This window comes from Diprion similis, chromosome 8 (assembly GCF_021155765.1).
Source record: "Diprion similis isolate iyDipSimi1 chromosome 8, iyDipSimi1.1, whole genome shotgun sequence".
Lineage (NCBI taxonomy): Eukaryota > Metazoa > Arthropoda > Insecta > Hymenoptera > Diprionidae > Diprion > Diprion similis.
In genome coordinates this window covers 5,853,111-5,866,419 of record NC_060112.1, presented here as the reverse complement: position 1 = coordinate 5,866,419, position 13,309 = coordinate 5,853,111, and the positions used below count along the sequence as shown (strand labels likewise).

Here is a 13,309-nt window from a genome sequence, read left to right as displayed (position 1 = left end):
AATATGAATTAAATCACCGGTTAAGAGATAAATGGAAAAATTTCATGAATTGTTATTATTATCATTATTGTTATATAATTCACACTCGGGGAATAAAAGAGAAAATACACGCAGGCACACACAGACACACACACACACACACACACACACGCATACACACATCGATTGAACAGATTAGTTCCGAAATAATTAGTTATTATAAAGTTTGAATTGCGATTAATAATAACGCTAGAATATTATCTCAATAAATATATGATATATATATATGTATACATGTGTTCGGGCGTGTGTATATGTGTGTACACATATATACATATATGTATACATAATAGAAACATAGAAAATTCGATAAATAACTATAATATCAGATCTTAATATAACATGATATTATATTTTACGATATTACATTACATATTACATCATACATATAAGTACCTACATTATACGCTGCACGCGCGCTGAGATGCAAGGAAAAAACATATAATAGAGAAAGCTATATAATAATGATAATAATAACAATAATGATAATAATAATAAAAATAACAAGAACAATAACAATCATAATATGCATAAAAAATGTTGAACCTACTAATATATACGGAGTGAATTTTTAACGACCGAATGGCCCGTCATCTGCTAAAATTTAATGCACACGCGCTACAATCCGAGAGCAACTGTTTCCCACGGCGACGAACCGTCATAAATTTAAACGACACTTCGCGGCGATGTATATAATATGAAAAATTTTGACAATTGTCGTTATTGAGCACGATAACTTTTGGTGAAAACTGTCAAAGTTTTTGAGGTTACGGTTACGACAGTTGGTGACCCTGGCAAATAGCCGCTCTTGGATTATAGCGCGTGCGCATTGCATTTTAGCAGATGACCGACCATGCGGTCGTTAGGAATTCACGCTGTATAGATGTACCCAACATGTCTATGTAGTTGCGGTTGTACGGACATCAAGTGTTTGGGGAAAATATCCTAAGCGTCGACATATTTATTTATTATTTCAGTGTAATTATCGCTATGGTTTTCTATTATTATCATCATTATTATTATTTAACTGTAGTTATTATTATTATTATTATTATTATTATCATTGTTGTTGTTGTTGTTATTACTATTATTATTATTTGGAAACGCGTATGCAGGGTAAACATGGAGCTGAGTGATGCTGCGTTTTGCGTATTATTTTGAGAGGTCGTGTTACATGTTAACCTTCGATATTTATATTATATATTTGTAGGTGCATGTGTGCGTGTTGTGTGTGTGTGTTTGTATGTATGTGTATGTGTGTGTATGCGTGTGTGTGTATGTGTGTTTGGCCGATGTGTACATATATAACATATATGACGCGATTTTAAATTACATATAAATAGGATTAACGTGAATTTCATTCTTCGTTCCGAGAATATGACTCTGGAAGGATATTCAATGGCAAGATCTCGCTCGTCGTTGAAAACGACGCATTCGACGGTGCCACTCGTCGCGCCATTCTATGACGATTGACCGTTGCGTTGCCGTCAAAGCTCCCTGACGTCCACCGTCGCTCTCTCGACCCAGTATCAAATAGGATCTGAAATTTCAGGGATAATAATAAATTCCAGTTACTTGTACCGGATTTTCTTGTCATTTTAACGATATAACCGTTAATATTGTAACTATACTCGTTTCACTGTAGAATTTTACAATAACTATAGTGAGTAACAATTTTCTCAGTATGAAAAAGTTAATTCGGTTGTGGAATCTAACGACAAGCTTCCGTTTCCAAATTTATCCACATCAACGCTTTTTTACGTGCAAACCTGTTGCACAAGAATGTTTATAGAAAACGATTAACGATGATTTGAGAGAAAATTTAAATTCACCCGGCGAAAAAACCACAAAACCGAAAATTCGAACAACAGTGTGCAAAATATAAATTCGTAAACGATTCGAAACCCTTGACAATAGCGATTTAAAATCAGGTTCCGAAGCATCGCGAAAAGCGTATCGGGCCCGGAAATCGATTCCGAGTAACACTCGAGCATGCAGAATGAGAATGAGAATGGAATGGAATGGGAATGCTCACTTGTTGGCCTTGACCTTCGGACACTTGCAGGCGAGATCGGCGGCGTGGACGTAGAGGGCCATAGGGCCCCGACGGAGGCGAGATTCTCGGGCCCGTTTATAGACGCTTTGGACCTGAATGGTGAACCGGACCCATTCCGCCGACCCAGAACTCCCAGCACCATTCTCCACGTGTCTGTCTGTCACTTTACCCATGATGGCTGAAAAAAAAACGTTCATTGTAAGTCCTCGTCGATCATCCTTTATAACGATCATCGTCATCGTTATCGTCATGTTCATTACACCTGTGATATATGCGAGTGAAATTATTCAATATCGAAGAGAAATTTCATAATGCGCATAAGAATTTGAAAAAAGAGAACAATGTAGCAGGATTATTTACAAATTATACATTTTGTGGCTGAATCGACTTTTTTTTTTTAAACATAAGGATCAGATTTAGCTTGCTCTTGTTGAAACCAAAAAAGTAACCAAGCGATAGAAACATTGTTAAACAGAAACGTAGTTCAAGTCTATAGACACGCAAAAAGTACAGAGTACTGATTGATTTATTCATTCTGTTGATAAATTTTTATATCGTTTATTTAGTTTATTTTATTTTTAGTCGTTTATTTATTTGCCTGATGTGGATTAGAAACAAATTCATTATTGTGGAACAAATTAAATGTAATATAGATACGCCATGTGCTATTGTTTTCTATTCTGTTCTTTTATGGTTTTTTCTCCTCTAGTTTGGCATAAAAAAGATAAGCCCATTACAAATGAACCTGAATTTCCGTATTAAATCGACTCTGTTTTTCCTCGATGGTTTCGATTACGTCAGAGATGAACTAACGATCCTTATTATAATAAATTGCGTATCTCTGTGAACGATCCCTTTCTTTGCGTCTATCAACGTGTATAATCCAAACCTAGCAGAAGCTTGCACAATTCTGTAAGTAGACTAATGATGGAATTTCGAATCCCTGCAGAGCATCTGAATGCATATACATGTATGGTAGAAATTAGCGGACATTAATCGACGCCGGACTGTGCGGATGATCTATGGATCGCAATGCGTGGGCGGTGCAGGATATATTAGCGAATGTAACAGCATCGCGTCAGCGATAATCTCGTTAATTCATTCGCCTTCCTACGTTACACAATAAATTCCAGAGGAGACCAATTGCCCAGCTCGCCTAGCGGCATGGTTATGATGATGATCATCATCATCACCCTCACCACGGATTAATTTATACACATTCTCCCAATTTAACGATGCTGTTGCAGCCTCGCACATATATTCCGTCCGTATGCGCTTGCTGCGTCGTTGAAATAATACTGCACCATCCTTTGAAACGTTTTTGACGTCACCGGTTCGAATTAATAGCCACACTCGAATTTGAACAATCACGAAATTTCAGTGAAATAGTATATCGTAAGAGTTTCAACAAAACAAAAATTCAATCCGTCAAAATGTTAGACATTTTGTTAAGTTAAATTCAGTCTCACAATAATTGTTGATTTTCCAAAACTTGATTATAAATCTCTGCGCATCAGGTATAACTAGAAAATATTTAAAATCATAAATAAAAGTTTTCCTGATGATATTCAAATCGACATTTTTTCGCGGTGTGAGAAGTATCGTTAGAATTGTTCCAAAAAAAAAGAAAGAAAAAAAAATTACCATCGCGAAACCAGTTGCGGGCGAAATTTTTTTCCACTCCCTTGATATGAATTGGAAATATCTCGAAGAGCGCACAATTCGCAGCGAAAGATGGTCTGCGAAATCCGGGGCCAAAATTTCGCGATGCCGGGCTGCTATTCCGGGGCGAGAGACGCGTTTGAGTCGTTCGGACCTCGGGAAGATTTATCTCCGCTGAATCAAGCCGCCGGACAGGCAGAAGGCCATTCCGCGCGTGCCGCGTCAAACTCAAAAGCGCGCAAAAGCCCCGACGGTATGCAGGTCTATTATTGAAGTCTTTGCCTGAACGAGGATCAGAGCTGCTCCCGGAACACCCGGCGGGCAGTAAAAAAAGCTCCCGAAATAACGTCGAGATTTCTTTTTCTCACCCTTACAGCTATGAGTCTTCGTCGCTGATCGCGGAGACCGAAATTTCAAAAAGGTTAACCCGAAAGTTCGCTGCCTTTGGCTGTTGTAGGCAAAAAAATTACGATCGCGGTCGAAAGTTTTGTCATATTGAAAGCAAAAAAAATCGACAAATTTATACCACGACAATTCCGTCTTTCTGAATGAGTTGATGACATATCTTATGATTTTCTCGAATCATATTTTTTTTGAGGTATAGAATTCTGAAATTTTGTTATCTGATTGTGGATTCATTGTTCAAGATTCTTAAAAGCTTCCAGACTTATAATTAAACAGATAAAAAATCGCAATTGCGTAAACAGTTTCTTTTTTTTTCAACGTTGATGCATGTGTATAATGAAAATATCAATTATTCTGATTACGGTACCAAACTCAATTTTTTTTCAAAAAAATGAGAAGAGAACAAGTCGTTACTAATCGTAAGCCATGAATTTGAAGCTGTTCAGCGATCACCGTAAAATTATTATCCTCAAAAAAATTGACGAATTTTTCAAAGCAACTGGTGATACTACCAAAAGTTGTATAAGCCTCGACGAAACTGATCCCATTTCACTTGCATAACCGCAAATGAATGTCAAGCTAGAAAATGCGCGCCATTCGCAGATCGTTAGACATGCCTGTGGTCGCCATAGTAATAAATAAGCACCCATGTGGGTCAATTGTCGCATTTGTTTTGATCTCTGCAGCGTTTTACGAGGATAGCAACTTGAATGGGGCCTTAAATATGACACCTTAAACAAAGATTCATGATGATTTAATTGCTAACTCACCGAAGTCTCTTTTGCAGTACTTGTTTAGATTTAGTCTTCTTGTGCCTGCGCGACACTTTCCGCACTGGTCTGAAACAGAGTAATAAAAACGAGGGTCAGTAAGCTGGTCACTTCGAATTCGACTGCAGGGCACCTACAGAAAGTCATGACCTGTGAATTTTCGGAGATCGTCGGCACTCCGCCGCTTTATGGGCGTCAATTACACCGCCTTAACCGTCAAGTTATTACTTATACTTATGTATACTCGTGCGATCACGAAACCCACAAATTCCCAAACTTATCGCGTTTAGTCGACTTTAATGGTCCGCTGAATGGCTCGTGTTCAGTCAGCAGAACGACGAGCTTTTAACTACTGGTCACAAAAGTGACGAATGACCATTATTCTGGGACCAAAGCCCATCTCGAATGTCCGAAATTCTAATCGAATCACGTTCTTTAGGTGAATTCGAGTAAGTCCGATTTTTCTTTAATTTTCTATAGTTTTTTAGTAAAGAATTCATCACATGAATGATCGTTGAACCTAATTTTGAGCAACTGTTACTCAATTTGATAGCGTTGCCACGAATTTGGGAATTTTTTTAAAGGGCTGTCAAATTTCTAAATCAATTTTTCACTATGCTTTTAACTGAATTCACGTTAGAAATTGTACCTTAAACTGATTTCGCAATGATAGTTCAAATGATTTTGCGCAAAAATGGGTTTCAACACATTTCAAAGTGAATTCGAACAGCTCGAATCCCTTATTTGATTCTCGACAGTTTTTCAAACAGGAAATTCTGTTAACTGAAAAACTGGACTGGATTCTTGACCAACTCTAAAGTGGTTTTAAAAGACGTTGAAGTAATGATTTTGAAAATCTTCCAATCAATCATAACAACACGATCTTCATTGTCTGCAACTGCACTTATTGAGATCTTTATCAGCGGGTCAACGTGAATGACGGTTAAAAATTGTTTCGGGATTGAGATTTGAGACGGGGGAGAAATTGATTTACAGTATATATTAATGAATACCAAATAAATCTGGGAATCAACCTCCGTTGCGTGGTTAGCCATCGCTGTAGGTCAAAACAGCGAGTGTAGTCCAGCTCCGATTGTAATTTATATGTGCATAAATTACAATTTTCATTTATTCACACGCGTGACTCTCCGTTGATCGGAGGGCAATTCGTGACATTGGAGGGCAATTCGCGACATTGCAGGCTTCTCTCATTCTACGGTCGAAAGACGAAACCGAGAGACAGTCGGTGGTGAGTCTTTGTCTTTTGCTTTAAACACCAGACGACGAATGGATGGATGGATGGATGGATGGATGGATGGATGGATGGATGGAACACAGATAAACAGTGATTTAGGACTTGGTGTCTACTTTATCTAGTTAAGTGGGTAATTCGAGAAGAGCGAAGATTTAGGACGGCTGAAGCAGACACCTCGTGAAACCGTGAAACTTCACTCGCGTCTTCCAAACTCCGCCCCCTTTTCTTACCCACGTTAATCACTCGCTGGAGAAAACCGTGAGTGCGTTAATCGCTTCCTTCTTCTTCTTCTTTTTCTTTTCCTTTTTCGTTTTATTGGCCTTAACCTTCTACGATTTTAGCCAAAATCGCTCTCCTCAATTTTCTGCTACCTAGTTCTTTGATCCGGGACTACATTTCGATCTTTGATCAGTCACTGTGTCATTCTTCGAGCAGTGATTTAATTTCGGATCAACTCAAATGTAAACCCTGAATTTTTGGAATCATTTCACTTCTATTCTTCACCGGGGAATCGAGTTCATTGATTTCTTCGATGAACTGAAAATTTTCAACGGCCTCTATCATCATTCAACTTGTTCCTTAAAAAACGGATTCACGACTCGAATAACCTTTTGACCTAGATCTAATTCCAGATCACGCAATTTAACCGAGTTCAGAATCATTTTACGTCAGTTTTCATCCAGTTTTCACTTTTCTTTCACCGGGAAATCATGTTCATTGAATTCTTCGAAGAACTGAATGATTCTAACAATTTCTATCATCATCCAAATACCCCTCATGACTAGAATAATCGGTTCAGGTGACCTTCAACCAGGATCATGCTGGAAAGATTTTTGAATTGATCTCGGACAGTTTTCATACCTTTGATTCGGACATTGAACGTTCTTTCCTACCGAGAATTCTGAGCTGTCATGAAGATAATCTGGGCAACTCCAAAACGATGTCAAACGATTTCAAAGAAAACAAAAACTGCGCAGCACCGTTTGATCTTCGCGGGTTTTATCCACCCCCTGAGATGATAAATGCTAGATTCCAGTGTCCTTGGAGCGAATCGGGCGGAGTGAATAACCCCTGCAGGCTGTCAAGTCTTGTTAACGGCTAAGGTGGTTCCTATAAAACCGGGTATATATACCTTGGTGCATATAATCCGGCGGTTACCAACATGGCCGGTTAGTTTTGGCAGGCGAACGTAGACGTAAACAAAGAGGCCACCGTAAAACGCAATTAATCTTGCTGAGAGTAAATTCTCCGAGAAAATCTCCGGCGTGTAGTACAACACGCCCAAAAACCTGGTTGGTTAGGTAATGCCTTGGTACCCACTCGTCCTTTGTTCTTCAGGCCTTTTATACTTAAGACTGAAAAACTCTTATCCTTCCTACAGTCGGCCACTTCCGAATATTTAAATAATCATAATTCCTAGCTTGGCTCAAGCCTCACCTTCTTCGTTTCTACCGCAGCTTTATGATTATACTCACAATTAGGGTACGATACCTACTCAAGTTTGTGTTGTTCTCGTAACTTGATCAGTTGAGGAGAGCTTCAGTGATACTTCAAGCTTTTCGATTTGTGTTCATTGAAAAAAAATTTAGTTTTTTTAAATTTCCCACTTTGTGAAACCATAGTTAATAACGTATAGTGAACCTGTTGAAAGTGGTTCGTGCATCGATATTTTGAATTTGCCATTCGAATAACGTGTAAGAAATACAATTCTGACGGTTGGATGAAGATTATCATTTCTCTATACAATGGACGGAGCTTTACATGGTAGAGTTCAAAAATTTGTGCTGTTAGGTATCGATTTTTCGAAAGGTAAAAAACTATGTTTTACACAATATTGCAATTTCGAATATCGTCGAATTTCGCATATTCTGCGATGCCTCGATTTGAAGGAAACCGAACGAGTTGTCAAACTCTAGCGTATAAAGTTCCTTCGATTATATAGAGAAATGATGATCTTCATCCAACTGTCGGATGATTCGGAAAATTTTTATTTTCAAATTAATCTCGTTGTTACATTTCACAGTTCAATATTGTTATTTTCTATATATTTCTCGACAAAGTGCGTAGCTGCATGTAATTATTTCAAAATATTTTTATAAGAAAAATTGCAACAGAAAGAACTTTTCGAACAAAAGCACAAATTTTTTACACTATTGAAATAACATCCGACGGAAACATACTCAGCAAAATGAATCAATCCAAACAGCCAGGTTCTAGAAAAGTATTTGTTTAATGAAAGTTAATTTGAATGTAAATGAAAAAAGCTCGAATAAGTCAAACTTAAGATTCTGTAATCTTGGAAGATTTTCCATTCCAATAAATCCGGTCAAATCGTTCTTCACGCTACGGAAACAAGGTATACCTGAAATTTGGGCGAAGGACATCTGATATCGAGCGTTGCGGATTTCAAAACGATACACGTAGCCGTGCCACGTGTATTCAGTCGCGGAGCATCCGACAAGCGGAAGAGAAGAGGAGATTGCTTCAAAATTACTTTACTTAATAATTTATCTTGCAACTACCAAGAAGGGGAAGAAGAAGAAGAAGAAGAAGAAGTAGAAGAGGAAGAGGATGAGGAAGAAGGAGGCGGTAAGCCGCCCCTCTTAAGTTGCCACACCCGTTTACGTTTAACGCAGCCCCATTCTTCCACCGTTTCCCGATTCACCCTCCTTTCTTCCCTACGCGCCAAACTTAAATGCCACATTGGCTCCGCGTCTTCGCGGGGATAGGTAATCAGAATTTTCTCAACTACCGCAGCGAGGTGATGTCGAATTAATTTTGGCATCGAGTAATGGAGTTTCGGTTCAGGGACATTCGCTGGAGGAAATTAAACACACTGAGATAAAATTTTCATATCTTACAGTCGCAAGTTGATTTTCTAATGAAACGGATCTCGTTATAACAACAGTTTTAATATTGTACAAAGGATCCAGCAGAATCCTTATGAAAATTGGCGAGATTTTCAGTATTTTATAATACATATCTTCTCGATCAATATTTCTCATGGACACAAGACTCAAAAATCAGTAGTTTCCGAGATAGAGGCTAGGAATTTTGGACATTTATATGGATTTGATTGATGGATTGTGATTTTCGTGAATTACAAAGCTTTAAGGGGACTAGAAATCAAGCAAATCACTCAAAAACATTCATGAACTCGCTGGTTTTCTGAAAAGATATGCAAAAATTTCGCGTAAAGAACGAGACCCTCTAACTTTTGCAATAATCGAGTTGCCCTGTTTCTAAAAGATTTAGCTGTGCAGTTTTTAAGTGATAAATTTTATTTCAAGTTCCCTTTGAAGCTTTTTAAATGGTCAAAATCGCGTAATCCATAGATATCAAAAAATCCATACATCCCCCTTCCGAAGTCTATATCTCGGAAATTACTGATTTTTGGAACTTGTGCCCGTGAGAAATTTTGACCGGGAAGATATCCACTACAACATACTGAAAATCCAGTCAATGTCCATAAAGAAAATTTGGAACAAGTAAGAAATTAGCGTAACTATACTTAGTTATCAACATATTTTCTACTTTTTGGTTATCGCGACATTTGATCACTCTGTTACACAGTTTCCTAAACTTTTATCAGTTCAATAAGGAATGATCATCAATTTATTGCTACGCCAAGATCAAATTGTCGGAAAAGTAGCGAGAATATGAATATAATACGAGTAGCCATAATCGCGAAGAATATTTAATAATTTTCATTTTATACCTTGAACCATACTTTTCAATTGCGGTGATAAGTGAAAATAGTCGAAGACCCGGAGAATTGAAAATTAATTCCCTCAGGCGTGGGAAATTAGTCTCCTTCGAGGAGACTCTCCTGGCAAAGTTTCAAGAGCGAAGAGGTTTGTCCCTCGTAAAGAGCCTCCTAATTTCGTCTGTAGCGAGAGTTTGAGCCAGAGGACGACAGCCAAGAGAATTTCGGAACTAACGATAAGTTTCAGCGTTAAGTTCTGGGCAATTAGGGGCTGATCGGCGATTCCCGGACCGGTTTCCACCGTCTCGAGTCGACATGTAACGCGAATAATCGAGAGGATAGCGACGCGGGTTAATCGGCGCAAACGACGCCTCGTTATCCGGAATTAAATGCATCAATCCCTCCGATCGGCCACGTGACTGAAATCCTGGCGATTCCAGGTGGGATCGCAGTCGTTGAATCTCGTACCTCAAGGCGACAAGAAAAAAATTACGAGAGATTTTCAGAGAGATTTCACGCCTGTTTGAAATTAATTTAGCACGGAGGCTGGTTTGTGTATTTTAAAATTCAGTTTTCAACACTTATTGTTAGATTTTTTTCATCGCTTCTCGATCATCAATTTCACGGATTATCGATTTATCTCTACAGAATCCCTCTTTTCGAAACTGTTCGACTCGACGTTTTATAATCGTATATTTTACTGTGCAACGTGTTTTTCTATTTTTTAAGAATGTTGAATTGGTGAAATCTGAGATTTATGAAAATATTTTATCGTCTATTTTATACGTGTTACTTAATAACCTTGATTTTCACGAAATTTTACTTGTTCAAAGTGGAGAATTCAAAAAATCTCTGTTTTAACCAATATTTTTTGTCGCTCACTCTACGTTTTCACACACGGTTTTACCAACGGACCGTCTCTGTACTTTCGCGATCAGTTCTCCGACTAAAAAAAAAGTTGCTTTTTTCTGAAAACTGATATTGACGCTGACGAGTGACTCAATTTTTCTAATTCCGCTGAAATTCCTCCCTAGATATTCAATTCCAGTGAAAATAATACATCTGTAGCGTATGTATGAATAAAAGTGAATAAGAGCAAACAATCCATTTTCAATAGTTTGCCAGTGATATTGGGTAACAAAAACCAGAACCGCCTGAGGGGGTAAAAAATTTTGTCAAAGGATCGCGGTGCGGATATGAAACTAATAATCGACGTATGAAAAAAGCGAATTCGTACACGCGCACATTTCGCAAAGCTGGAAACAAGCCGACGCGTGTGTCAATATAATATACAGATCTGTGTACTCACTCATATAGTTACAGGCTTCAGGCAGGATATTTCCGTTAATATTCAACGATTCGCCGAACGGGTTTCTCTCCTTCTAATTTCCCTCAGATTGGGGGTCGCGGCTCGTCGCGGTTCGGAATCGATTGAATTGCAAATAAAATTCAAATTACATTTAATTTCGTTAGCTATCGGGACTCAGCGTGCGGCGTCGTTATATAGATTCGATTATCGCAGAGACCTGAACGACGGAAACCTCGTCTGCAACTTGATTAAAACGGTATAAAATTTGCAATTGCAATATACATTCTCTCTCTCACACTCTCTTCCTTTTGTCTTATCTTCATTATCTTGCAAGCCACGGAATTGACACGCTAAGCGAATCCGAATCCTGTAATTTGTGTATATTTAATATTTAGGTAAATAACGTGATATATGAATACATATTTTTCTCCTGGGTAGAATTTATGCAGGTATTTATTATAACCGTGTTGATTTATAACGCAAACGTTAAATTAAACCACTTTTAAACATTTATCAGGACCTGAGACATGCAATTTTTCCTGAATAATGCTTTCATATTGTGTGAATAGAGGCAAAACCTGTTTTTTACTTATTCTTGTTATTTTTGTATAACCAGAGTTGTATTTTCAGTTTTTGTTATATTCTCCGAAACATTTTTGATAACACACCCAGATATTTCTTTTAATTATCAACAGTGCAAAAACATGATGACTTGAATTTCAAAAGCAACAAATTCCACGTGCTCAGTTAATATTTTCCAAATCTAAAACGACCAAAGAACTCCAATATATTTATCCACCTAAATTATAACTTACGAAACTAGTAAAATACAACGAGGGTTTCCTATGATTTCTTCCGACTTCTGCCTCTCGTTTTCTCCATCTTTCACTAAAGATAACATGACACCAAAATGCCGGAAGGTGAGACGGGCATCGAACATGCATATAAACTTTCGTGAGCTACGCTACTGTAGCCGCTATGTGCACATAGCCTAAGGTTTGATGTACACTTAGCCGCAGTAATTCTGAAGCGGATAATTTTTTCAACGAGTCATTACGTTGGCAATGGCTCGATATTTTTAAACCTAACATAACCTATGACCGTCGAATTCATTCGGAAAACACAAAAAGCCGATAAATCATTTTCAGCAAAATAAAATCCTGCCTCAAGGTGGCGCTGCGCGTTGATTCATCATTGCCAACGTAATCGAATCGTCGAAAAAATCAGCTGGTCCAGAATCACTGGGGCTAAGTGTACATGCAATAAAATGCGGGAGAGTTAGCCGAAGAAACTGTTGTAGGTAAGTAACAGTAAACCCGATTATGGCCCGAGGCTGACACGAGCGAAACGCTAATGATCCGAAGGTTCGCTGGAGGGCTGGTGATTCGAGTTTTTTTTAGAGAAAAATTGCAACCGCGGCCAAAGTCGGCCGTAAATATGGAATAACCAATAGAAAAATTCATCAATTATTATTGATGGGGATAAATTCGCCATAACTTGCAGAATGATGTAATAATCCGACCTGATGATGATTGCTCGAGACTTAAGTGTCTTAATTAAGAAGCAGAAGTATGGTGTGTTATTCATCCCCCCCACCCCCCGTCTTTTCAAGGGATCGAGGAACCTCCTGCTTTCTCTTTTCTCTTCTCTTTGCATTCCGATTCGCATATAGCTGTTTTAAGTCTCAAGTTATGTACTCTGGCCTATCTCACTTTCATTCTTGTTTATTTTCGAATCGTTTATACGTCTGCACAGCACGCAGCAGCATCGTGCTGTACCGAATTGCAAGCTGCAATTCATGCGGATTTGTGCAGGCAGAACACGTGTATAATGCAAAAAACAGCTGTATTTCGCGATGTTTCTGCAGCAGTTTCTCAATCGATAAATTGCCTGATTCACTGAAATATCAGGTAATCTAATTTACTGAGGAATTTGCAATTACTAATTACTTTACGAACAGATTTAGAAACTCATTTTATAATATGATAATGTATTCCCTTCAAGTTTTTAAAAAACTCAATTCTTTAGAATCATTCAAGAAACGAGAATATCAAGATTTTACATAAATTCCTTTCTTATCAACTTATTTCTACGATCTTTAGGAATT

General features: G+C 38.0%; 1 protein-coding gene across 3 annotated transcripts in view; it reads right to left on the bottom strand.

Moving 5' to 3' along the window:
• Window positions 1–1,398: 1,398 nt before the first annotated feature.
• LOC124409302 (netrin-3-like) overlaps window positions 1,399–13,309 on the bottom strand; it is a 121,802-nt gene continuing 109,891 nt past the window's right edge. For all 3 annotated transcript variants that reach the window (XM_046886837.1, XM_046886839.1, XM_046886838.1), the window contains 3 exons: window positions 4,933–5,001; window positions 2,075–2,273; window positions 1,399–1,579 (listed from right to left, as the gene is read on the bottom strand). In XM_046886837.1, coding sequence (XP_046742793.1) covers window positions 1,435–1,579; window positions 2,075–2,273; window positions 4,933–5,001 — 413 coding nt within the window. In that variant the 3' untranslated portion in view covers window positions 1,399–1,434. The remainder of the gene's footprint in view (window positions 1,580–2,074; window positions 2,274–4,932; window positions 5,002–13,309) is intronic.